The 25,295-nt window shown below is 41.1% G+C and overlaps 1 protein-coding gene across 5 annotated transcripts; it reads right to left on the reverse strand.

Moving 5' to 3' along the window:
- Positions 1-680: 680 nt before the first annotated feature.
- On the reverse strand, positions 681-23,377 carry carm1l (coactivator-associated arginine methyltransferase 1, like). 5 transcript variants are annotated; one of them, XM_020053169.3, is made up of 18 exons: positions 23,161-23,377; positions 20,877-20,943; positions 20,619-20,744; positions 15,107-15,225; positions 14,885-14,995; positions 13,822-14,042; positions 11,883-12,008; positions 11,667-11,776; positions 11,459-11,563; positions 11,223-11,333; positions 9,582-9,759; positions 3,635-3,725; positions 2,248-2,329; positions 2,056-2,141; positions 1,823-1,912; positions 1,580-1,717; positions 1,383-1,472; positions 681-997 (listed from the first exon to the last, which is right to left on the reverse strand). In XM_020053169.3, exons 1-18 carry the CDS (start codon positions 23,169-23,171, stop codon positions 988-990), a joined length of 1,872 nt encoding a protein of 623 aa, XP_019908728.2. In that variant the 5' UTR covers positions 23,172-23,377; the 3' UTR covers positions 681-987. The 5 variants fall into 5 exon arrangements, with proteins under 5 accessions (XP_019908728.2, XP_010875600.4, XP_019908729.2 ...); XM_010877298.4 differs by having other exon boundaries at positions 684-997; positions 13,822-13,935; positions 14,885-14,955; positions 23,161-23,375; XM_020053170.2 differs by lacking the exon at positions 15,107-15,225 and having other exon boundaries at positions 685-997; positions 14,885-14,955; positions 23,161-23,375.
- Between the last annotated feature and the right edge of the window lie 1,918 nt (positions 23,378-25,295).

The raw sequence follows: 25,295 nt of genomic DNA on the forward strand, positions 1-25,295 counted from the left end.
TATAAGGATATAGGTACACACACATTCTACACTCAATCTCGAAGTTGACACACAAATATATTTGCTGTTGAATATTATAAGAGAATCGGATATGGGCGGTGAATATATACACAGATGTTCAGTTGGTGTAAACATTTACAGGTGTAGCGTATTTGAATGAAGGGAGGTTAACAAAGTGTTTGAGTGCAATACGGTGCACCTGTATAGTTTTGAATGTGGTAAGCATAGTCATAGAGGTCTACGCGGATTGCCGGTTTCTTTTTTGGACAGATTTGGAGATTTTCTGGTCATCATTGACCTGTAATGCCCATATGGTCTCCGTCTCCGTTTTTAGTCAGTCGGTGACCGAGGTGGGAAGGTTTAGCGATCATCTTGCCTGCACGCTTCCTTGCCCTGAAGTAGCCTAATGTACTGTAGGACTTCGATGGAAGGCAGGTGACAATCAGTGACCCTTTCTGTGGACCATACAATCCGTTGCAATTTACCTCTGCAGCATTCAGACACAAACCCAAAAAGTACTGTAATGGATGAGGTGATGATGCGTAAAGCCTGATCAGCTTTGACTGGGAGATGTTTTGTTTCTCCAGCTGCTGCAACTGGTGCATCCTCTGGTGTGCCTTCTGGGTGATCTGAGATTGTAGACGATCAGTGCTGGCTTTAGCATTTTCAGGCCCTAAGCAAATTGGATTTGGGGGCTACGTCTTAGCTGATGTAACTACGTCTTAGCTGTTTAAGGAAACAATGAGGTCCCAGTGTTACTGATAACACAGCTTTATTAGTATTGAAGTATTACAGGTTTATAATACGGATATGTCTATTCATTGCATTGATACTGCAAACCCACTTCTCTCCACCAGGTGTCCCTGTACACTCTACAATACATGAAGTCTGGCCCTGACTGTGATTACACAAAATGAAATCCTATACACGTACATTCAATACTCAGAGGACATGAAGGCTCCTGGAATTTGATTGAAGAGGTAATCATCAAGCGTACCTTTGGAAGAAAAACATTTTTTAAGCAAGCATAACTTAGCTTTTCTAAAAATACAATATGTCAGTGACTACACTAATGACCCTACAGGAGCAGTCCAGGTGTACTTTAACCAGCAGTGACTCTATTCTGTGGGGTCTGGTCTCTGTCTGGAGACTCTTACCCCAGCAGCCAACCTGAGATCCTACATAGGCAAGCAGATACATCATGTTGGAAATGTCCTGCTTCTGCCCAACATGCTAAGGTCTATTCTTAGAAAGGAGATGGAGAGAATGTGTGCATCGGCAGTAGGACCTCATATGGACAATACTTAGAGATGTGGTCTCCATATGGAGATGTAAAAGAGAATCACTGAATGTCCCTGTAGACCTGACCTGTTGTCTCTCACCTAAAGAAAGGATTCTTTAGATCCAAACTGTTGCCAGACTTGAAGCCTGACTGATCCACGACGGCTGTGATGTGAATGTCATAGCTCTTCCTAGGAGAGATTCACAGCGAAAAATGAACTGGTATCAGTTTAATATTCTTCTTTCCCCTCATTTCTTCATTCCATATGTATTGTACAGGCACTATCCTCTGGCTTACCTTGTGTTGGCTATGAACTGGACAGTTCCGGACAGAGTCTGTCCCACTTTGCCAAACAGAGGGGTCTGGAATAGACACCGGACCTGGTACCAGTGAGTCAGAGGTTCACTAGGAGCAGTGGACAGCCACACAGTCATCCTGCAGAGAGAGATGACTTACTGGTATTTAAAATGAACAAAGTTACTCCTGTATCACTACAGAGAAAGAAGTTGGGGAAAGTCCCCTCCTCCTAAAGGTTCTTACTTTGATCCTACAAAAGCTACGTCAAACCAGAAGGCCAGCCCATGGATCAATCCAGACTGAAGCAGTTTAAACACAAATGGAATCTCCAACCTGAAAAACACAGTGAAGTTTAATGGTTGTTACAGCGGCGTTCGGTCATTGTCATCACCCCACTCTAGCCTTACAGTCATAGCTGTCGCACCTCATAGCTCATCATTTGGAGTGACAATTTGATAAATTACTTTGACAATCACCTCTGTAAGTCTTCAGCTTTAGCCTCCATGAAATTGACGCAGTGTTTGACAGATTTTGCCGTTAGAATCGACATGTCAAATGTATCCTTGAGGCAAAATGAGGACAGTGAGAAGTGGATTATCTTTCATTACATTCACAGCATATAAATCAGCATGGAGGCCATTACAGGCTTGTTGAACCGAAGGACTCACCACTATGGGCTGCTTGAAAAACTCATCCACTGCAGAACTGTGGAGACCACTCAGGTTAACCCCATAAAAACAGGTCTGGTGCCTGCGAAAGGAGTGTGTCATAAGAACAAGGAACATTGGAACAAGACAAACACCAGTTATTTCTTATTTGTCCAGGCAGAAACAAATGACATTTGTGCTAAAAACTGTATTAACACCAGGATAAGAATGATTAATGAATTCCTATGAACTCAAAGGCCCACCCCCTTGTAGATCAGGACTGACCCAAAAAAACCCTAGCTGGAAAAAGGCATGGACACTATCTTGCAGACCATTTTGTATATTTATACAGCTTCAATAGGAAACGTGAAGTGTGTTTATCTCCTTTGCTTCCATTGCATGTCCCGTCCTGGTAAAGTCTCTTCTGTCTACTACTTTTATGGGTGGCGCAAAAGCTAGCGTGTGAAACACAAGCTGTGTGTGAGACGACGTGTGTTAGCCAGCCCGGTACCAAGCTGTCTGTGTTCTTCGTGTTCAAGCCTGAGTGAGGACGCTGTCAACACTGGCCAACTGGTACGGGTGATACAGGCCTGTGAGTGACAGGCCGGGAAGAGGACTCACAGAGGAGCATGACAAAATGTGGCCTGTATCCCTATGGGGTGGGGGGGTGACCAAATGCAGGCAAAGACATGACTTCACAGTCTACATTACACTGTCCCTAACCAACAATATTTGAAGGCCACATTTTCCTCTCCATACTGCCGGCGGCGTGAGGACGGTTATCTGTGCAGCAGGGTTCTGAGGGAGTAAACTGTGTTGGAGTCTGGTTTGCACTGAACTCGAGAGCGTTTTGTGTTGACAGGAAACCAACCTGGTTGGTCGGGTCACGGCCCAGCGCCAGTAAGACCTGGAGCCACGGGTGAGTGAGGTGGGGGGCAATTAGTCTCTCCTGGCATCTTGCATAGACCGCCCAGGCCCCCGTCGAGGGATGTCAAATAAACTCTCATGGACATGGCTGTAAACAGTCCTTGGGACCCATGGAGATGAAGGGAGGAGAGGGCCGTCAGGCGGGGGACAGGGCCCATGCTGGGAGGCGGGGTCATCCATGGTCTGTTAAAGCACTGGCATCTAGCTCCGCTCTGCTCTGCTTCTCCCCCGGAGGAGACAAGGACAGGGGGAGGAGAGGGCTATGAGATCATGTCATAATGTGGTTTGCTTTGTTTTCACGGCAGCCAACGCCTTACTGTGAAGCCCATACGGTACATGAATATCGCAGAGAATACCGCGCTGATAAAAACAAAAGCCTCCTCCTTTTCCGATAAAATGCCAGAGATGAAATGACCGGCCGGTGACTGGATGACAGGTCTGCTAATGGTTACAGTCTGAAGGGTTGTGTTTATTGTCTCACCAGAAGTTAGAACGTGCGTAGTGTTCGATGTAGAGCTGCTCGTCATTGAAGGGAGCTAGGTGCATGTCACTGTACGTAGGGAACATCATTCCTGAACAGACAAAGAAGCCAGGTGTTTTTGTACAAGATTAAAAGGGCAATATGCAGAATATTTGCATTGGTTTATGTGAAAATGTCCATGATTTACCGGAAATGATTTTGGAATGATAGTGTTTCACACTTGTGTTTCAACATTTGTTCACCAGAAATTAGTTTAGGGGCTTGCAAAAGCACATCCTAAAGTACAGAAATTATATTGGTCAGCAGAAGCTGCATGGGATTCTGTTGTCAAATGGAAAAGGATGGAAACTCCCTTTCTTTTTTTCTTAATTAGAAAATGTAAATGTCTCTTCCAGCAATGGCAGACAGGGGCGAGCAAACTTGTTTGTTAATTTCTTGGTTGCTAAAATTTCACTCAACTGCTGTTTAAATGATAAAACAAGCTCTAAATATTGTAGGGAATCATTGTGCCCTCTAAATCACTTTTTTCTATCTTTAAAATATCCAGATGGTCAACCAAAATATATATTTTGCCGGACTATGTAAGCGGAGCAGGCCAAGAACACTGAGTGTCACTGACTGACTAACCCACTGACTGATAAACACATTGTTAAATAGGGTAGTGGTTGGAGATGCAGTCTGTCACAAAGAAGACCGGGTATCGAATAAATTTGAATTAGTTGAGGATAAACTAAAACTTCAATGGCAACAGGCTTCAGTAGTTACATATAGTAAGCATAAAATAAAAAGTTTATGGTTAAGTTGCGATGAGCGATGTCTAACATCATAAATCGCTTGATGTGTTGGATTCTTAGTCTTGAAACACGCTGCTCTCTCATCCAGGAATCAGCTGTTTAGAGTGAGAGAAACGAGATATTTCTCTCTCCCAACTAATCCCATTGATAGCATTTTGTGAAGAAATAAGTTAACTACACAAAAAACTAAACACAAAAATATTTTCTGTGGATTGATACGTGTGTAAGTACAAACCCGATTCCAAAAAAGTTGAGACACTGTAAAAGTGTGAGTAAAAAAAGGAATGGAATAATTTACAAATCTCATAAACTTATATTTAATTCACAATAGAATATAGATAACATATTGAATGTTTAAAGTGAGACATTTTGTAATGTCATGCCAAATATTGGCTCATTTTGGATTTCATGAGAGCTACACATTCCACAAAAGTTGGGACAGGTAGCAATAAGAGGCCAGAATAGTTAAATGTACATATAAGGAACAGCTGGAGGACCAATTTGCAACTTATTATGTCAATTGGCAACATGATTGGGTATAAAAAGAGCCTCTCTGAGTGGCAGTGTCTCTCAGAAGTCAAGATGGGCAGAGGATCACCAATTCCCCCAATGCTGCAGCGAAAAATAGTGGACCAATATCAGAAAGGAGTTTCTCAGAGAAAAATTGCAAAGAGTTTGAAGTTATCATCATCTGCAGTGCATAATATCATCCAAAGATTCAGAGAATCTGGAACAATCTCTGTGCGTGGAAAACCATACTGGATGCCCATGATCTTCGGGCCCTCAGACGGCACTGCATCACATACAGGAATTATATTTTATGGAAATCACAACAAGGGCTCAGGAATACTTCCAGAAAACATTGTCGGTGAACATAATCCACCATGCCATTCGCCGTTGCTGGCTTAAACTCTGACTAAAGAGGACAAGGACAACCCAAGTTGTTATCAGCGCTCAGTTCAGAAGCCTTCATCTCTGATGGTATGGGGTTGCATGAGTGCATGTGGCATGGGCAGCCTACACATCTGGAAAGGCACCATCAATGCTGACAGTTATATCCAAGTTCTAGAACAACATTTGCTCCCATCCAGACGTCGTCTCTTTCAGGGAAGACCTTGCATTTTCCAACATGAAAATGCCAGACCACATACTGCATCAATTACAATGTCATGGCTGCATAGAAGGATCCGAAAGGTACTGAAATGGCCAGCCTGCAGTCCAGATCTTTTACCCATAGAAAACATTTGGCGCATCATAAAGAGGAAGGTGCGACAAAGAAGACCTAAGACAGTTGAGCAACTAGAAGCCTGTATTAGACAAGATTGGGACAACATTCCTATTCATAAACTTGAGCAACTTGTCTCCTCAGTCCCCAGATGTTTGCAGTCTGTTATAAAAAGAAGAGGGGATGCCACACAGTGGTAAACATGGTTGTCCCAACTTTTTTGAAATGTGTTGATGCCATGAAATTCAACTTATTTTCCCCTTAAAGTGATACATTTTCTCAGTTTAAACATTTGTTATGTCATCTATGTTGTATTCTGAATAAAATATTGACATTTGAAACTTCCACATCATTGCATTCTGTTTTTATTCACAATTGTACAGTGTCCCAGCTTTTTTGGAATCGGGTTTGTAGTATAGATATTTTTCCCACCACTGATGTTGTAGGTCTTTACAGAATATTACGATGTTACACCACTCTATACCACTGTGTGGCTTAATGGTCAGAGCAGCAGTCTCTACGCACAATGGCCCTCATTTATCATTCTTGCGTAGAAACGGGCGTATATGTTGGCGTAAGATTTTGCTTACACTCCTCTCACCGCCTGATTTATGAAGCTGTGCGTACCTTTAAAATCCAGGTGTACGCAATACCTGCCCTTGATAAATGCTGCGGCTGAAAACGATCGTCATTAGAATAACATGCCCCTATATATTCAAGTCTCCACTTCCCCCACACCCTCATTTTACGCCATGGACACACGGAAGACGGCAAAAAAGAGAAACTTCTCTGACGTGGAGATTGAGATGATCACCAGGGAGGTAGAAAGAAATAAAATTGTTTTATTTGGCAGTTTAAAAAGCGGAATAAAAGATGATGATGTGATGTGGAGTACCATTCATTCACATTAATAATTGCATGACAATTTGTAATATTTGTCTTATTATTTTATGACATTTATTATTAATGACGTTTATTGTTATTTAGAAGAAGAATGTCATTATTATTTCTATTATTATTATTATTATTATTTAAAAGAAGAAGAATGTCATTTTTATTATTTTGTCAGTCTGAATTATATTTTGGTCATTAAAAGCCTTTTATTACTGAACCCAGTCCGTGCGCAACTGCCGGGCCTAACCCTGAAACGTCATGTAAAGCGCACAGGCTCGCATCTGAAGGAATACATATAAATCAAATGCTTTGGTAAAGTCACACAAATTAAACATTGAAGTCCATGTTGTACAAAAATAAACACTGAAGTTTGTAATTATTATGTTGTTGTTTTTTTTTTACAGTGGGTCATAATATATCATGTCTTTTAGTTTGTCAGTGTGTTAGGATTTTTTTTTCTGCGCATTTCCGCACTAACTCAAAACGTGCGTACACCACCTCCTGAGCTGGCGTAGGATTTGAGAGTGCCGTACGCCAACGTCCATATTGATAAATCTCAAAGTCACCATGGTTTTGGGTGTACGCCAGGTGTACGCTGGAAATTTGGTGTACGCACTTTTGATAAATAAGGGCCAATGTGAGTTGGCCCAAAGCCAAGTCTATGCTATAGTGGCTATTTTTTTGCCAGACCAAGTGCAGTTTGTTGTGGTGGCCGAACAGCAACTGACATGTCTAACATCATAAATTTGTCTTGAAACGTTGCACTCTCACTCAGGAAGAGCAAGTTAGAGTGAGGGCAAAGAAACATACAGGTGCTGGTCATATAATCAGAATATCATCAAAAAGTTGATTTATTTCAGTAATTCCATTCAAAAAGTGAAACTTGTATATTATATTCATTCATTACACACAGACTGATATATTTCAAAATGTTTATTTCTTTTAATTGTGAAGATAACTGACAACTAATGAAAATCCCAAAATCAGTATCTCTGAAAATTCTAATAATACTTAAGACCAATACAAAAAAATTATTTTTAGAAATGTTGGCCAACTGAAAAAAATGAACATGAAAAGTATGGGCATGTACAGCACTAAATACTTAGTTGGGGCTCCTTTTGCCTGAATTACTGCAGCAATGCGGCGTGGAATGGAGTCGATCAGTCTGTGGCACGGCTCAGGTGTTATGAGAACCCAGGTTGCTCTGATAGTGGCCTTCAGCTCTTCTGTATTGTTGGGTCTGGCGTATCGCATCTTCCTCTTCACAATACCCCATAGATTTTCTATAGGGTTAAGGTCAGCTGAGTTTGCTGGCCAATTAAGAAGGTAGCTTTGGCACTGTGTGCAGGTGCCAAGTCCTGTTGGAAAATGAAATCTGCATGTCCATAAAGTTGGTCAGCAGCAGGAAGCATGAAGTGCTCTAAAACTTCCTGGTAGACGGCTGCGTTGACCTTGGACCTCAGAAAACACAGTGGACCAACACCAGCAGATGACATGGCACCCCAAACCATCACTGACTGTGGAAACTTTACACTGGACTTCAAGCAACGTGGATTTTGTGCCTCTCCTCTCTTCCTCCAGACTCTGGGACCTTGATTTCCAAAGGAAATGCAAAATTTACTTTCATCAGAGAACATAACTTTGGACCACTCAGCAGCAGTCCAGTCCTTTTTGTCTTTAGCCCAGGCCAGACGCTTCTGATGCTGTGTCTGGTTCAAGAGTGGCTTGACACAAGGAATGCGACAGCTGAAACCCATGTCTTGCATACGTCTGTGCGTGGTGGTTCTTGAAGCACTGACTCCAGCTGCAGTCTACTCTTTGTGAATCTCCCCCACATTTTTGAATGGGTTTTGTTTCACAATCCTCTCCAGGGTGTGGTTATCCCTATTGCTTGTACACTTTTTTCTACCACATTTTTTTCTTCACTTCGCCTCTCTATTAATGTGTTTGGACACAGAGCTCTGTGAACAGCCAGCCTCTTTAGCAATGACCTTTTGTGTCTTGCCCTCCTTGTGCAAGGTGTCAATGGTCGTCTTTTGGACAGCTGTCAAGTCAGCAGTCTTCCCCATGATTGTGTAGCCTACAGAACTAGACTGAGATACCATTTAAAGGCCTTTGCAGGTGTTTTGAGTTAATTAGCTGATTAGAGTGTGGCACCAGGTGTCTTCAATATTGAACCTTTTCAGAGATACTGAATTTGGGATTTTCATTAGTTGTCAGTTATAATCATCAACATTTAAAGAAATAAACACTTGAAATATATCAGTCTGTATGGAATGAATGTATACATTATACAAGTTTCACTTTTTGAATGGAATTACTGAAATAAATCAACTTTTTGATGATATTCTAATTATATGACCAGCACCTGTATTGCTCTCTCCTAACTAATGTCCTTGATAGAAATGTGAATACAATAACTAGGTGAAAAACTAACAACAAAAAATATATTATGATGATTCACAAGCAAGTAGGATACATATTTTTCCCATCACCAATGTTCTTAGAATTTAGTATACAGACAGTATGTGTACAGTCTCTTTTTCTTTCTGTTCCTCTTCTGTCTATTTTTAAGTTAATCTGTTTTAATAGAACAAGTGAATATAGTTACCTGAAACCAAATCATTACGAAAATCGAAAATAACTATTTGACAGGCATTGTTTTCATAATAGGTACTGTATAGCAATTAGCTAGCCATCTTCGGTAATCTGGTTTTAATTTAACGCATTAAATGTAAATTTTTTATATGCAAATGGCGTTCCATACACTAGGTTTCGGATTAGCACAGGAACAGTGTATTGGCCAGTTCTCACAACAAAGCTGGCATTGGCTCATGAACAGCTTCTCTTCAAACCCCCTCGCTTGTTCGCCAGGATCACTCCTACTCGTGGCCCAGCCGAACAACGACTTTCCTAGTTTTTATTTCTAGTTTTATATGAACTGTTGTTTGTGTAAACAAGGTGAACAACAAACTATCAACAGTTAAATTTCAGCACGAAAAACGGCATCTCTTCCAGCTGTAACAGAACTGACCCTTGGGTTTGAGCCACTTCCTGGAGTGAAGGTAGCCCTCCAACATCCTCTCATTCAGGAGCATGTATCCAATAGGCTCTGAGATGATCACATCCACCTCCTCAGGACAAGACACCTCCTCAATCCTCCCAGACAGGACTATGATCCTGTCTGAAAGACGATTGCTCTTTACAAGCATCTGAAATCAAAACAGAAGAACATTGCCGTCAAATAATGTTCTTTAAAATGTGTCAATTTTTTTTGTTGTCAGATTGAGTCTGGACCTCCTGATGAACCTCTCTGGATCTGAAGGTTTAATAAAGACATCCTGCGTCGTACATGAAAGCTGCAGTCTTGGATCAAAGACGTTCTAGCTCGTTTCTTCACCTGAGATAACATTACTCTTCCGTCTAAAATGAGAGAGAAATAATCAGCTGTTAACTAATTGTGTTTTGGTAGACCCTCATGCATGCAAACTCTCCCATGAACGGCTCTTGTGCAGACTGCTGCCCTGCTGTGTAAACAGAGTGAGTTTAATGGTGCGAGAGCTTCTGGGCTACTTCTCCTTGCACGTTGAGAGGGACACACAGTCTGCTGTGCTGGCGCTTCAGAGAGGCGAACGGCCGAGGGGTTTATAATCCACATGAAGCAGGTAGAGCCGGCCAGGTAATATCCTCTGACTAATGAGTTGAGAGCCCCTTTCAATAGGACACTGTCTCCTCCCTAGAGAACCGTTACTGTTCAGTCCAGACGTCCGCAGCCTGTGGATCGTTCCTGTTAATCTGTGACCCATGCACATTGGCTCTGGCCAAGAGTGCACGGGGTGGTCCATGCCCCACTCAAAATGTTGAGCACACAGTGTAGGTCTGAGTTTGATAGTGAAGCCGTTTGCTCAGAGAGGACATTCAACCAACCTCTGACAGGAGCACTGTGATTTTTTAAATAGCGTTTGTAAAACTGTATATGGTTCTGCTATTGACAGATAAACTGCAGCATGGAAAAAAAGACATCTGGTTGCAGTCTAGAAAGTAACACCAGTAAAGCAGTGGAAATAGAAATGAGTGAACTACGCCTAAATGTTAAGCTAGAGCGCCTCCATCCATAAAAATATGTTTCCTTCAGCCCCAAGCTAGTTCATGGGCCAACAGCGGCCTCAAGTCATTACTCCCTCAGAATGTCACGCTCTGTGTGCGAGACAGGAGGTCCGTTTATAGGGGCTGTTCTGGAGGTGTGACTCTGAGATAGCATTTCCAGGCTTTTGCGATTTCCATCGACACTTTGTTCTCGGCTCTGTGTGGACACAGAGGGTTGAGCAAGATTTGTCGACAACACAGGTGATTAAGACCGTGATAAGTGATTTATCATCTTTACCCAGTGATGTACCAGGCCAAGCAATACAAGACGTCACATTTTCCTGCTCTTTCTATGAGTAAGTGGTTTAAGCTGCTAAAACAGCAGCAGCAGATTTCAACGCGGCGTAGGACATTAAATGAACAGACCAATGACGTTATTGAAGTGAGTGCCCATTCATCACACAATACACACCTTTGAGCAATTTACATGGAATGTTAGTGCTGCAGAATGAAAATGGCCTGTTAATGTGCCAAAGGATGATCATTCATCATTGACTTTCACATTCCCTGGAAGGAAGACAAACTATACCTCTGCGAATGTGTCTACAGGGCTGGCCTCCACAGCATATACCCTCTTTGCTCCTGCCTGGATGGCAAAGAAAGACAGGATCCCTGATCCACTGCCAACGTCCAGTACTATCTGGTTACAGGAATCAGCCAGACATTCATTAACAAACACAATGTTGGATATGCTTACTTTATGTGGTTCATGTGGTCTGGGTTTGTGGTTCTGTGTGAGTCTGGTTAATGTGATTTTAGTTTTACCTTGTCCTTGAAGTCGGCTTCGTTTAGCAGAATGGCCTTTTGATACGTGGCTGTTCTCAAATAATCCTGCAGCATATTCTGTTGTTGAGATAGACAGCCGTAAAACTACAAACGGAGGAAAAGGTTTAGTCACAACCTGAAGACTTGGCTGACAAATAACAAGCAGAATGTCTCTGAAGGCCCAGCCGAACTGGTACAGTGAAACTACCTGGAAGTACTGCAGGGCCATGGAGTCCTCAGTTCTCTTGTCAAACACTGACTGTTGCTTCTTTTCTGGATCATCATCTCGTCTCAGCTGCCTGTTAAACACCTGAAATTCTGCCGTCAGAAAATTTTGTGCCTTAAATCTTACTGTTTCAAGTTTGTCTAAAGTACAACAGGCTTACATTTGAGCCAATTTGAGGCATTTTATGTGGGCCCTCACCACTCTGTGTCCTGAACTGCAGGAGAGCACTCAGACAGCCGACGGTTATGAGGAAAGACTGGCTGCCCACACGGCAGCAGTCTGTGTCCCTGGTCACTGTGAATTTGGAAACACAGACCCCATCACCTGCACATGAAAGACAACCGCAGACAGCCAATTCAAATAAACCCAAAATACAAGATAGAAAATATGAAAGATTGGTAAACTACATTAAGGTTATGCTTTTTTCCACCCCCCCCCCCCCCCTCTGCTCTATAAAACAGTAGCGTCTGGTGCTTCACTTTGTATTTTTTGATTCCTCCACCAGGTTTGAGCAGCTGTAAACATGACGGTGCCATACTGTAGTTGTGAGCGTATTAAAATGTTGAGGTTTAGGCATTAGCCAATGTAGCGTCACATGATGGAATGCTACATTGTGGCAGGCATCAGCAGATACCCTGACACGCTAACCCTATGCTAACATCAACAGAGAGTTGTAATGACACGCTCAAGGCTACCTGCATCCTAACAAAGAGGTTTGTGCACTAAGTACTGTGTTCCGGTATCCCACATGTGGCACCTTTAAGAAAACATTCTGCATACTCTGGCAGTGAACTGTGGCAGGAGGATGTGTGCTGGTCTTATCCAGTGGACCCACGTGCAGATTGCTGTGGAGGATGTTGGCCCACTATGCAGCTTGCACAGTAAATATACAATAGTATATTAGAAACCAGTCTGGGATCACAGTAGCCAAGGATCTCAACATGCATTTGGGTGGATGTGGAATGCATGTAGATGGAATGGAGGTTTGACTACATCGAGTTGTTTTTAGTGTGCATCTCCTTACCTATGTACCTATGTTTTTCTTGTGCAAAGTTGGGCCTTTTTAAACTTATTTTAACATAACCTGCGACCACTTTCTAGTTTCTTTGTTGCTCCTACACGTTGGCCTTTTTTACAGTTCGTACACATCAACTGCTCTCTGTATTCTGACATTCTCATCCAGTAGGTTTTGATGAGACGACTACATGAACTGGATGTAATTCAACCTCCTTCCACACCTTTTCCCTTGTCAGAGATGAGCTCCTTGGCTCAGTGGGTACTGTCCAGCTGGCAGTACTCCATTAAAAGTCAGACTTGCGCACGCACACACGCACACACACACACACACACACACACACACAGTAAATCTCCCAGTCCTGTCAGCACAGCAGGTTCAGACACCACACAAAGAGAAGTCATTTTGCCATATGGGAAATGCTGTAGGAAAACAGGTAACACTTTATTTGGACATTCTCAATAGGACAACTGCATATGCTATCCTAACCCTTACTCTAACCCTCTTTCTAAACCTAACCTCGTTCCAAACTTTAATCACAAAGAAAAAATAATCATCATTTGTACCACTGGACTCTGACACAGACTTGCAAAGTCTGATAATGTTGTTACAGATACATGCCTACCTCAGGAACCTCACCGCTGCCATCTCTGCATTTAGTGTCACATGCCACCTTGCTCCTTTAATTTGCCTTTATTGCACACTTGGAATTGCCATCGTACTTGCATTCTTTCAGTTGTTACACATAAATGTAGATTGTCTACCTCAGGGACCTCATTGCTGCTGTCTCTGCATCTCGGTTGTGCATGCTACCTTACTCCTTCTATTTGCACATTTAGTATTGCCATTAATACTGCATTTGCCTTCATTGCACATCTATACATTGCACATTTAATATAATATATATATATATATATATAATTAATACTTGTACATTTTCTGCCCTTTTCTATTTGCACTTCTGGTTAGACGCTAACTACATTTTGTTGTACTGTACTTGTTCAATGAAAATAAAGTTGAATCTAATCTAGTTTTTTTGATTGTAAAGCATATTTAGAAAGCTAGTTTGCTGTATCAAAATCAGAAATAAACATATTCCTTTTTTGTTTCGTCCGTACTTACCATCCTGAATGATGAGCTCTGTCTCCTCCGTTCCTGTGTTCAACTGAAGAGAAAGGCTTTGATGTTGCCTCTGTTTGGCCAGTTGGATCTCTCCTTGTATCTGGTCTTCATTCACTAAGAACAGGTTGATGGAATAACAGGTCAGTTCTGGACTCCTTTCTGTGGTCTCCATGGTCCCAACTGTAGAAAGTCCTGTACTAAGTTTCTGCAGATGTGTCAGTCTGGTGGATGTGGGAGGGGAAACAGGTCTAAAAGCAGTTAAGGGGCGGGTACAGACTGTCTAAGAATACAACTAAAACCAAAAGAGAGGTTAGAATCAATGGAGGTAAATAAAGGATAGTATGCGTTAAACTATGCATTGACTGTATGGTATGGCATTGAATTTAACCTTATAAAGACAAAAAACTATATATTTGGATTGTCCTAATGCATACCTGTACCTCAGAGATTTGACTTTAACCTTTATTCTGACCTTATGTCAGAGTGTCATTGTCACTTTTGCTTTATTTAAACCAGTGGTGAAATAGGTACCTGATTGTCATACTTGCAAAAGCTAAAAGAAAATGGATAATAGAATAGAAAAGAAAATGCTTCAATCTCTAAATACTTTCAGAATGAACTGTAATTGAATGTGAGATAATGAAGTTCAGTATGGAAAATGTTATGTTGACTATATTGATGACACTGCATTGTAAATGTATGGTTAAGGTTATTCCAGATAAATGTTCATTCTGTTCATAGCAAAATTATAATCAAATAAAAATCCCCACTTCCATTTCCTTCAATATAGAATGTGGACAGTTAAATTTGACATCACCTCTATGTGTTGTCGTTCAAACGATTATTAAAGCAAAGCTGGTGATACTACAATTTTCATCTGATTTGCTCACTGCATTAAATGGCACAGAAGTAGAGTTGTTGAAACGTTTATTGATACTGTAATATCATATATAAAAAAGTCTAAATGATAATGGTTACAAAAAAATTGAAGTCGTATTTTGAAGTGTAACAGTCATAAGTGTAAATACTAAGAGTAGAGGTGATTTAAGTACAGCTGACTTACTGCTGAAGAATTTGGAATCCATCCAGCTTATTCCTGAACCACTTCCCTGCAGGGTGACACCCAGTGGAGAACTGTGGCAACGACAGGAAAGTTCCTGAAAACACTGGAGTTCTAAGTGGGAGAACATAAAAGCTGTGACACTCCCACTGAAGAGACAGTCAACAACACAACCAACACTGAACACATAGTGTCATCTCAGAGCAAGACTAATCAACACTCAACATTGAATGAAGATGCTGTGCTCCCCAGGATTCCAATCTTCCATCAACCCATTGATGGACATCTACTGTCCCGTTCACAGTCTCTGTCCGGAGGTACGACCTCTTCTCTGGCAGCAGGGTCTACTTGAGAGAAACATTAAGGAGATCAAGAGCAGTCTGGCACTGATGGAGAAACTTCAGCAGTGTATCTCTGAGGAGATGGACCATGTTCCTGCCTCTGTGGACATCCAACCATTTTCTTACAAGCTGGAGAAAGAGGGAGAGGGCTTTGCCATGACACTGAACACTAAGGACTTCTCCCCAGAGGAGATCTGTGTCAGACAGGTGGGCAGGAAGCTAAGAGTCAGTGGGAAGACGGAGAAGAAGCAGGGTGATGGGAAAGGCTCCTACTCTTACAGATGCCAGGAGTTCAGACAAGAGATTGATCTTCCTGAAGGGTTGAACCCTGAGACAGTCACCTGCTCCATGACTCCTGACGGGAAGCTCCACATCGAGGCACCTAATACTTTATTATCTTCTGAGAGAGTGGTTCCCATCAACTGTAGTCTGGATGTGAGGACGCCGCAATCCCTCAGCTCACAGACAGAGGGCACCACTATGGACTCCCAGAAGCAACATCAGAACACGGGTTCACAAGTAGAGTGATCTTTTATACTATGATTCTTTTTTTAAGTTTACTTTTTATGAATGCTTTGTTTTACAACATGTTTTTTCTCTGGAAATGTTATACATTGAAATATAAAATTTTTGAACAATTCATGTAAGATGCAATTTGAGTAAATTAATATAATGTAATCTATTACCTAACACTGTAGCTATGTACCCTTCAAGAAGAATAAACACAATGCCTTCATTACTTGCCCATATTTGGTGGATCTTTTTCAAAGCTTGCTTTTGAAAAATTTTCTTCATATGTTGTGTCTGAACCTCACTTATGAAAATAATTCAAAAGTAGACTGGTCATACATCATCCACTGGGTCGAATACAACATGAGGCGTTTGACCGTCGGATCCCGAGCATGATCAAGGGCCCCGGATCTCGGATCGGTGTGATTAGACGTTGTCATTGAACAGTACAACGACATGCAGTTGGCACCTAACCAGAATGTGATAATGTGGGAAAAATCAACTATATCAGAAAATATCCTGAAGATTAAAACAAATAACATCATCACATAATGAAAAAATGCTTTGCAGTTGGTAAGATACAGGTTAATTGAGCTTAGATCGCTCATCTGTGCAAGTCTTCTCTGGATGGAGGTTCAACTAAAGTTGCAAAAAAAATGGAATGGACTATAGTTCTGCGGTTCAATAGCCTATTTTATAACGATTCGAAAGAAGATAAGCGATCAGATAGATTAATATAAATTAAGAGGCTTGGTGTCAAACGGGGCTGACTTCCTTTGTGAAAGGTGACAGCAGCTCTGCACTGAAAAAAATGTGGAGTATGGTTTACTTAAAGAAACCTAGGTAACAATTTCCACGTAGAAACTGCTAATACATTCAACAGACCACATCTTCGGTTAAAGGTTACTCACAATTCTTGGTGGCTTTCATTAGAAATCCTTCAGTAAAGGTTACTCTGCACACCCGGATTCAAGTATATTTGAATCACTCTGTCTTCGTAGATTTTACTCAAACAATTTAGCTCTACATTATGCCATGGCTTTTTAAATGTTCAAGCATTTCAATGTTTTTCACATACTTCTCCTAGGTATCTTGTAGCAATGCTTTGGTAATGTTTACTTTTTGTATTAAAGTATTCATTTTCTTAAGTGTTATTACTGATGAGTTCCATAAAAATATACATTATCTCACAAAAGTGAGCACACCCCTCACATTTTTGCAAATATTTGATTATATCTTTTCATGTGACAACGCTGAAGAAATGACACTTCTACAATTTAAAGTAGTGAGTGTACAGCTTGCATAACAGTGTAAATTTGCTGTCCCCTCAAAATAACTCAACACACAGCCATTAACGTCTAAACCGCTGGCAACCAAAGTGAGTACACCCCTAAGTGAAAATGTCCAAATTGAACCCAATTAGCCATTTTCCCTCCCCGGGGTCATGTGACTTGTTAGTGTTACAAGGTCCCAGGTGTGAAAGGGGAGCAGGTGTGTTAGATTTGGTGTCATCGCTCTCACACTCCCTCATACTGGTCACTGGAAATTCAACATGGCACCTCATGGCAAAGAACTCTCTGAGGATCTGAAAAAAAGAATTGTTGCTCTACATAAAGATGGCCTAGGCCAGGGGTGTCAAACCGGTTCCACAGAGGGCCGAGTGTCTGCAGGTTTTTGGTTTTTCCCATAAATTGGTACCCAGTTCAGACCTAAACAACCAGGTGAGTCCAGAAACTAACCAATCAGTGACCTAATTAACCAATCAAGTACAAGGTGAGAGCAAAAACCTGCAGACACTCGGCCCTCCGTGGAACCGGTTTGACACCTGTGTGCTAGGCTATAAGAAGATTGCCAAGACCCTGAATCTGAGCTGCAGCACAGTGGCCAAGACCTTACAGCAGTTTAACTGGACAGGTTCCACTCAGAACAGGACTCACCATGGTCAACCAAAGAAGTGGAGTGCACATGCTCAGCATCATATCTAGAGGTTGTCTTTGGGAAATAGACGTATGAGTGCTGCCAGCATTGCTGCAGAGGTTGAAGTGGTGGGGGGTCAGTGCTCAGACCATATGCCACATACTGCATGGCTGTCGTCCCAGAAGGAAGCCTCTTCTAAAGATGATGTACAAGAAAGACAAGACAAGCAGACTAAGGACGTGGATTACTGGAACCATATCCTGTGGTCTGATGAAACCAAGATAAACTTATTTGGTTCAGATGGTGTCAAGCGTGTGTGGCGGCAACCAGGTGAGGTGTACAAAGACAAGTGAGTCTTGCCTACAGTCAAGCATGGTGGTGCGAGTGTCATGGTCTGGGGCTGCATGAGTGCTGCCAGCACTGGGGAGCCACAGTTCATTGAGGGAACCATGAATGCCAACATGTACTGTGATATACATGATCCCCTCCCTTCAGAGACTGGGCCACAGGGCAGTATTCCAACCCCAAACACACCTCAAAGACAACCACTGCCTTGCTAAAGAAGCTGAGGGTAAAAGTGAAGGACTGGCCAAGCATGTCTCCAGACCTAAACCCTATTGAGCATCTGTGGAGCATCCTCAAACGGAAGGTGGAGTGCAAGGTCCACCAGCTCTGTGATGTTGTCATGGAGGAGTGGAAGAGGACTCCATTGGCAACCTGTGAAGCTCTGGTGAAGTCCATGCCCAAGGGGGTTACGGCAGTGCTGGAAAATGATGGTGGCCACACAAAATATTGACACTTTGGGCCCAATTAGGACATTTTCACTTAGGGGTGTACTCACTTTTGTTGCCAGCGGTTTAGACATTAATGGTTAATGTTGTGTTATTTTGAGGGGACAGCAAATTTACACTATTATACAGGCTGTACACTCACTACTTTACATTGTAGCAGTGTGATTTCTTCAGTGTTGTCACATGAAAAGAAATAATCAAATATTTACAAAACTGTGAGGGGTGTACTCGTGAGATACTGTATGAGAAAAAAAAGCCACTAACATGAATTCACAGGCAACATTTTAAACAGTATTTTCAATGGAAAAACAGTTTGCTTTGATAAAAGGATAAAATTACAAGAGTACAGACAAAACAAATGAATCTTTCAACCAACTGTCAAACAGTTTTTCTGAATGCTCACATTCTGCACAAAAGAACAAATACAAAGAGCAAATGTGTAAGTAATAGCCTAAGTGTCAAACAAGGAGCACAATTTGCAGACACTTCTTAGCCAGTATTCTTGGCAAAGATGAACAGTTGGAGAGCATTTTAGAATAATTGTCATTTAGAAATGTCATCATACAGTGAAGAAAAAAAATTGTACCCTGCTGATTTTGTACATTTGCCCACTGACAAAGAAATTACAATTCTATAATTTTAATGGTAGGTTTATTTGAACAGAGAGGCAGCATAACAACAACCAAATCCAGAAAAACACATTTTATAAATTTATTTGCATTTTAATGAATGAAATAAGTATTCAACCCCTCTGCAAAACATGACTCAGTACTTGGTGGCAAAACCCTTGTTCGCAATCACAGAGGTCAGACGTTTCTTGTAGTTAGCCACCAGGTTTGCACACATCTCAGGAGGGATTTTGTCCCACTCCTCTTTGCAAGTCGTTAAGGTTTCAAGGCTAATGTTTGGCAACTCGAACCTTCAACTCCCTCCACAGATTTTCTATGGGATTAAGGTCTGGAGACTGGCTAGACCACTCCAGGACCTTAATGTGCTTCTTCTTGAGACACTCCTTTGCTGCCTTGGCTGTGTGTTTTGGGTCATTGGCATGCTGGAATACCCATCCACGACCCATTTTCAATGCCCTGGCTGAGGGAAGGAGGTTCTCACCCAAGATGTCCCCGTCCATCGTCCCTTCGATGCGGTGGAAGTTGTTCTGTCCCCTTAGCTGAAAAACACCCTCAAAGCAATATGGTTTCCACCTCCATGTTTAACTGTGGGGATGGTATTCTTGGGGTCATAGGAAGCATTCCTCCTTCTCCAAACACGGAGTTGAGTTGATGCCGAAGAGCTCGATTTTGGTCTCATCTGACCACAACACTTTCACCCAGTTCTCCTCTGAATCATGCAGATGTTCATTGGCAAACTTCAGATGGGCCTGTACCTGTGTTTCTTGAGCAGGGGGACTTTTTGCGGGTGCTGCAGGATTTCAGTCCTTCATGGCGTAGTGTATTACCAATTGTTTTCTTGGTGACTATGATCCCAGCTGCCTTGAGATCATTGACAAGATCCTCCCATGTAGTTCTGGGCTGATTCCTCACAGTTCTCATGATCATTACAACTCCACGAGGGGAGATCTTGCACAGAGCCCCAGACAGAGGGCGATTGACAGTTATTTTGTGTTTCTTCCATTTTGTGAATAATCGCACCAACTGTTGACACCTTCTCACCAAGCTGCTTGGTGATGGTTTTGTAGCCCATTCCAGCCTTGTGTAGGGCTGCAATCTTGTCCCTGACATCCTTGGACAGCTCTTTGGTCTTGGCCATGGTGGAGAGTATGGAATCTGATTGATTGCTTCTGTGGACAAGTGTCTTTTATACAGGTATCAAGCTGAGATTAGGAGCACTCCCTTTAAGAGTGTACTCCTAATCTCAGGTAGTTACCTGTATAAAAGACACCTGGGAGCCATAAATCTTTGATTGTGAGGGGATCAAATACTTATTTCACTCATTAAAATGCAAATAAATGTATAACATCTCTCACTGTTCAAATAAATCTACCATTGAAAGTATAGACTGATCATTGCTTTGTCAGTGGGAAAACGTACAAAATCAGCAGGGGATCAAATATTTTTTTCCCTCAATGTATGTCATCAAGAAAATATTTCATAAATATTTTGTAGCACTTAAAATGTGTTTCTCTGAGAATGTCTGACGTTCAGGAATAAACAAGCCCACCTCAGTTCCATCCATGACAATGATCATGTTGGCTGGGGTGGCACCTTCTGCTGCAGCGCTGCCCAGTACAATGATCTTCCTCACAAGCTCAACGAAGCAATCTTTGGTCACGTTTTTGCTGACATCCTGCAAAATACACACATCAGTTCTAAGTGGTCCAAATAATGTAGAGTATTAAACAATCCCCATAGACATCCCAACACAATGGACAACTACTATCTGCAATCATAGAAGAAATGGGAAAACGCTGAAATTTACCTGGTGGTCTTTAATGACTCCCAGGAACTGAATGAGGCAGCGGCACACAGCATCCACCTTCCTGTTACTGTGAAAAACCTAAGTGAATTACTCCAGTGAACACTACCTGTGTTCCAAAATGTATCAAAAGAGACGGGAAGCAGCAGGTGTCAGACAAGTCAAATGACCCATAACTTGTGTTCTGAGAGCTAACGTAGTTCCTTAGTCCAAAGTAATGTTACCTACACCAAATGAATGGTCCAACATGAGATTTCTATCAGAATGTTAACAAAAAAGGTTTTCAAAGACGTGGGAATCCTGAGTTCAGATAATTTTATGAAATCCTTCAATCATCACTTCATGCTACTGTTCCAATGATCACGTGGTAACCCCGGCCTTGTTTTTATCTTAAATATATCTAACATACCTGTATAGTCTTGCTAGAATATACAGGTGCTAGTCATAAAATTATTAGAACATCATTAAAAAGTTGATTTATTTCAGTATTTCCATTCAAAAAGTGAAACTATTATTTTCATTCATTACACACAGACTGATATATTTCAAATGTTTATTTCTTTTAATTGTGACGATTATAACTGACAAATAATGAAAATCCCAAATTCAGTATCTCTGAAAATTTGAATATTACTTAAGACCAATACAAAAAATTGGTCTTAAGTAAAATGTTGGCCAACTGAAAAGTATGAACATGAAAAGTATGAGCATGTACAGCCCTCAATACTTAGTTGGGGCACCTTTTGCCTGAATTACTGCAGCAATGCGGCGTGGCATGGAGTCAATCAGTCTGTGGCACTGCTCAGGTGTTATGAGAGCTCAGGTTGCTCTGATAGTGGCCTTCAGCTCTTTTGCATTGATGGGTCTGGCGTATCACATCTTCCTCTTCACAATACCCCATAGATTTTCTATAGGGTTAAGGTCAGGTGAGTTTGCTGGCCAATTAAGAACAGGGATACCATGGTCCTTAAACCAGGTACTGGTAGCTTTGGCACTGTGTGCAGGTGCCAAGTCCTGTTGGAAAATGAAATCTGCATCTCTATAAAGTTGGTCAGCAGCAGGAAGCATGAAGTGCTCTAAAACTTCCTGTTAGACGGCTGTGTTGACCATGGACCTCAGAAAACACAGTGGATCAACACCAACACCAGGAAACTTTACACTGGACTTCAAGCAACGTGGATTCTGTGCCTCTCCTCTCTTCCTCCAGACTCTGGGACCTTGATTTCCAAAGGAAATGCTAAATGTACTTTCATCAGAGAACATAACTCAGCAGCAGTCCAGTCCTTTTTGTCTTTAGCCCAGGCGAGACGCTTCTGACGCTGTGTCTGGTTCAAGAGTGGCTTGACACAAGGAATGCGACAGCTGAAACCCATGTCTTGTATACCTCTGTGCGTGGTGGTTCTTGAATCACTGACTCCAGCTGCAGTCCACTCTTTGTGAATCTCCCCCACATTTTTTAATGGGTTTTGGCTTTTCCTTCCCTTTGCCTCTCTATTAATGTGCTTGAACACAGCTCTGTGAACAGCCAGCCTCTTTAGCTATGACCTTTTGTGTCTTGCCCGTCTTTTGGACAGCTGTCAAGTCAGCAGTCTTCCCCATGATTGTGTTGCCTACAGAACTCGACTGAGAGACCATTTAAAGGCCTTTGCAGGTGTTTTGGGTTAATTAGCTGATTAGAATGTGGCACCAGGTGTCTTCAATATTGAACCTTTTCACAATATTCTAATTTTCTGAGATACTGAATTTGGGGTTTTCATTAGTTGTCAGTTATAATCATCAACATTTAAAGAAATAAACACTTGAAATATATCAGACTGTGTGGAATGAATGTATACATTATACACGTTTCACTTTATGAATGGAATTACTGAAATAAATAAACGTTTTGATGATATTCTAATTTTATGACCAGCACCTGTAGTCATTCCATAAGTTGCTAATCCAATTACCTTGCTAACAACCCTGGCACCCGAAAAATATGCTTCGGTTAAGATAATCGATTGGCTCATTAGCATGATCGCAAAGTCCTAGAATGTCTCTGATGTTAGCTCAACACAGTAACCTACATTAATAATAGCCTAGATTAAACTTAACGTTAATGGGAAGGTTAGCCATGTGCATGATCGAAACCAGGTTTGCTACCGTTGACATAACTGGATAACATTAATTCCATGATGCTAGGGACAACGTAGCACCAAGTGTTGGAGTGCAAAAAGTTAAATAACTTTGCAAAGGTTACTAATTGGCATGGTCAATAAATTATATTTCTCAAATGGTGACCACTTACCTTAGAAACATTGCAATCCCCTTCGGCCACTGCAAAATCCCAGACAATCGCTGAATTGGAGGTGAAAAGAGCTGAACATTCCCGTTGCACTCCCTGTTGAACAAGCTTGAGTTTGACTTCCATCAGTTGCCGCTTATTCTGATTTCATAGCCCATGCAGGTTGTGTAGGCAACATTTTACTTTTTTCGTTTATTTGCATAAAGCCATAAAACAATGTACATTTTACTTTGACATATAGAATAACATTTACATATGTATTTGAAGACAAATAATTACAAAGAAACACCAAGTAGCACAGAGAACGTGTGAGGTAGCAAGACGTGGTATTTTCTTGTAGAAAATACTTTATTGATCTTCACACCGATACAAATAAATAAATCATTTTTTCCAGTGTGGAGGACAGTTGGTGTAATTATTCTAAACGACCATGATAATGCACATGCGCTTTTATAGACGAAGGCACAGGTGCTCAAGCAGCCTATTTAAATAAAGCACAGAATTTAGTGGAAGTAGACATTGCATTTTGGAGAGAGATGCAAAGTGCGTTCTAACAACAGACCACTTCACTACGTTTTACATTTGAGACGACTTCCTAAAAACACGAATCTTTATAAGATGAGTAATGTATTTGACACGCCGAACTATGACAAAAGCATGTGAAAAGTTTACGTTCACTGCCAGACAAATACACACAATTGGGCAGGCCTGGGTGGGAACAGAGCTGGCATTTTCTTCCGGATACGGCCGGCCTCGGATATAACTCGGACTGGGTTGATATAACAAATAATGTCGGATCTTGTGGGTGTCAGATAAGAATTTCACTGAAACAGTTCGCTCAAAATAAATTTCGGTTCCAATGAAGATCTCTATAAGAGCTTAAGACGAGGCATACATAGCGAAATTAAATGTTATTCAGGGGAAAGGCATAGAAAAAACTGACAACTGTTAAACATTAATGATGAAAGAGTTTTAATTCCATAAGAGTTTTAAATCTCCATAGTAGTAGTTTACGAATATAATTTTAACCTGTCGAAATCAGAAATTGTCTACATAATATGTTTGTAGCGTGGTGTTTCTGGACAGCTGGGGGTGAAATGTATTGTTGCGTCATAATGATCGAATAGTCATCGCATACTGACACGTGCATTTAAGAACTCACGCTGGGACGCCCTTACACATATTTGAAACGTAGCCTACAGAACGTGTGAAAAGGTTAAAGAAACAATCCGCTTAATGTTGTTATCTTCAGACTGACAACATTTCTCCTGGGTTATAGAACAACGATGTATATGACAACAGTATTCTTGTGCACTTGTAAGAATCTTTGACAGTGACTGAAAACAAAGGTTAGACAGCACTGGCGCAATGGTAAGTTAATTGTTCATGTTCAGAATGGTTAGCAGTTGTATTTTGTAAGTTGTGTTAAACAGTAATGTTCTGAGTTGGTTGAGCTTGATAAGGTGGAGTTATGTCAAGAAAATTTATTAGTTCTGCTCCTACATGGATTTGTTTTTATGGTGTTCATTCATCATTCTTAATACCTGTTATTTTGATGATTAGGATGTGTTAATAGGTGTGCTTATTGTCTATAGTATACATAAATAAATATGATGTATGATCAGTTCATCTAAATCTCTGACTACCATAATCCATTATCAGTCAAAGTTATTACAATATTTTCTATTACAATTATTTATTACCTAGATTACAGTCAGATAAAATTATTAGTGCATAATAGTGATGCGTGGGTTAGTTATTTTACAATTCACAGCCACCCAAATACAAAAGAATTACACTGCTACCACCTTCCCAGTCATCAAAATAATCTCAGAACATGTACTTCATTTTTAACATGCTACAAAAAGAAAAATGAAAATAAGTCAATAGGATGTCCACAGAACATGGTGGCTATCGATTGATGAAAAATGTGTTTATGTAATGTTTTTTGCTCCTGGTAGAAATATCCCACTCTCACCTTTTATGAAATAAATATAAGAATAATAAAGGCTTGGTATATTTGCACAATATTGATTATCATTTTGTTTGGGTAGAGGCTGTTTTTCTTTATTTTTACCTTCAAACAGCGAATCTCCACCTACCCAACCCGATTTGAAATATAGTACAGTATTTCCTGA

The sequence above is a fragment of the Esox lucius genome, chromosome 14 (genome assembly GCF_011004845.1).
Source record: "Esox lucius isolate fEsoLuc1 chromosome 14, fEsoLuc1.pri, whole genome shotgun sequence".
NCBI classification, from domain to species: domain Eukaryota; kingdom Metazoa; phylum Chordata; class Actinopteri; order Esociformes; family Esocidae; genus Esox; species Esox lucius.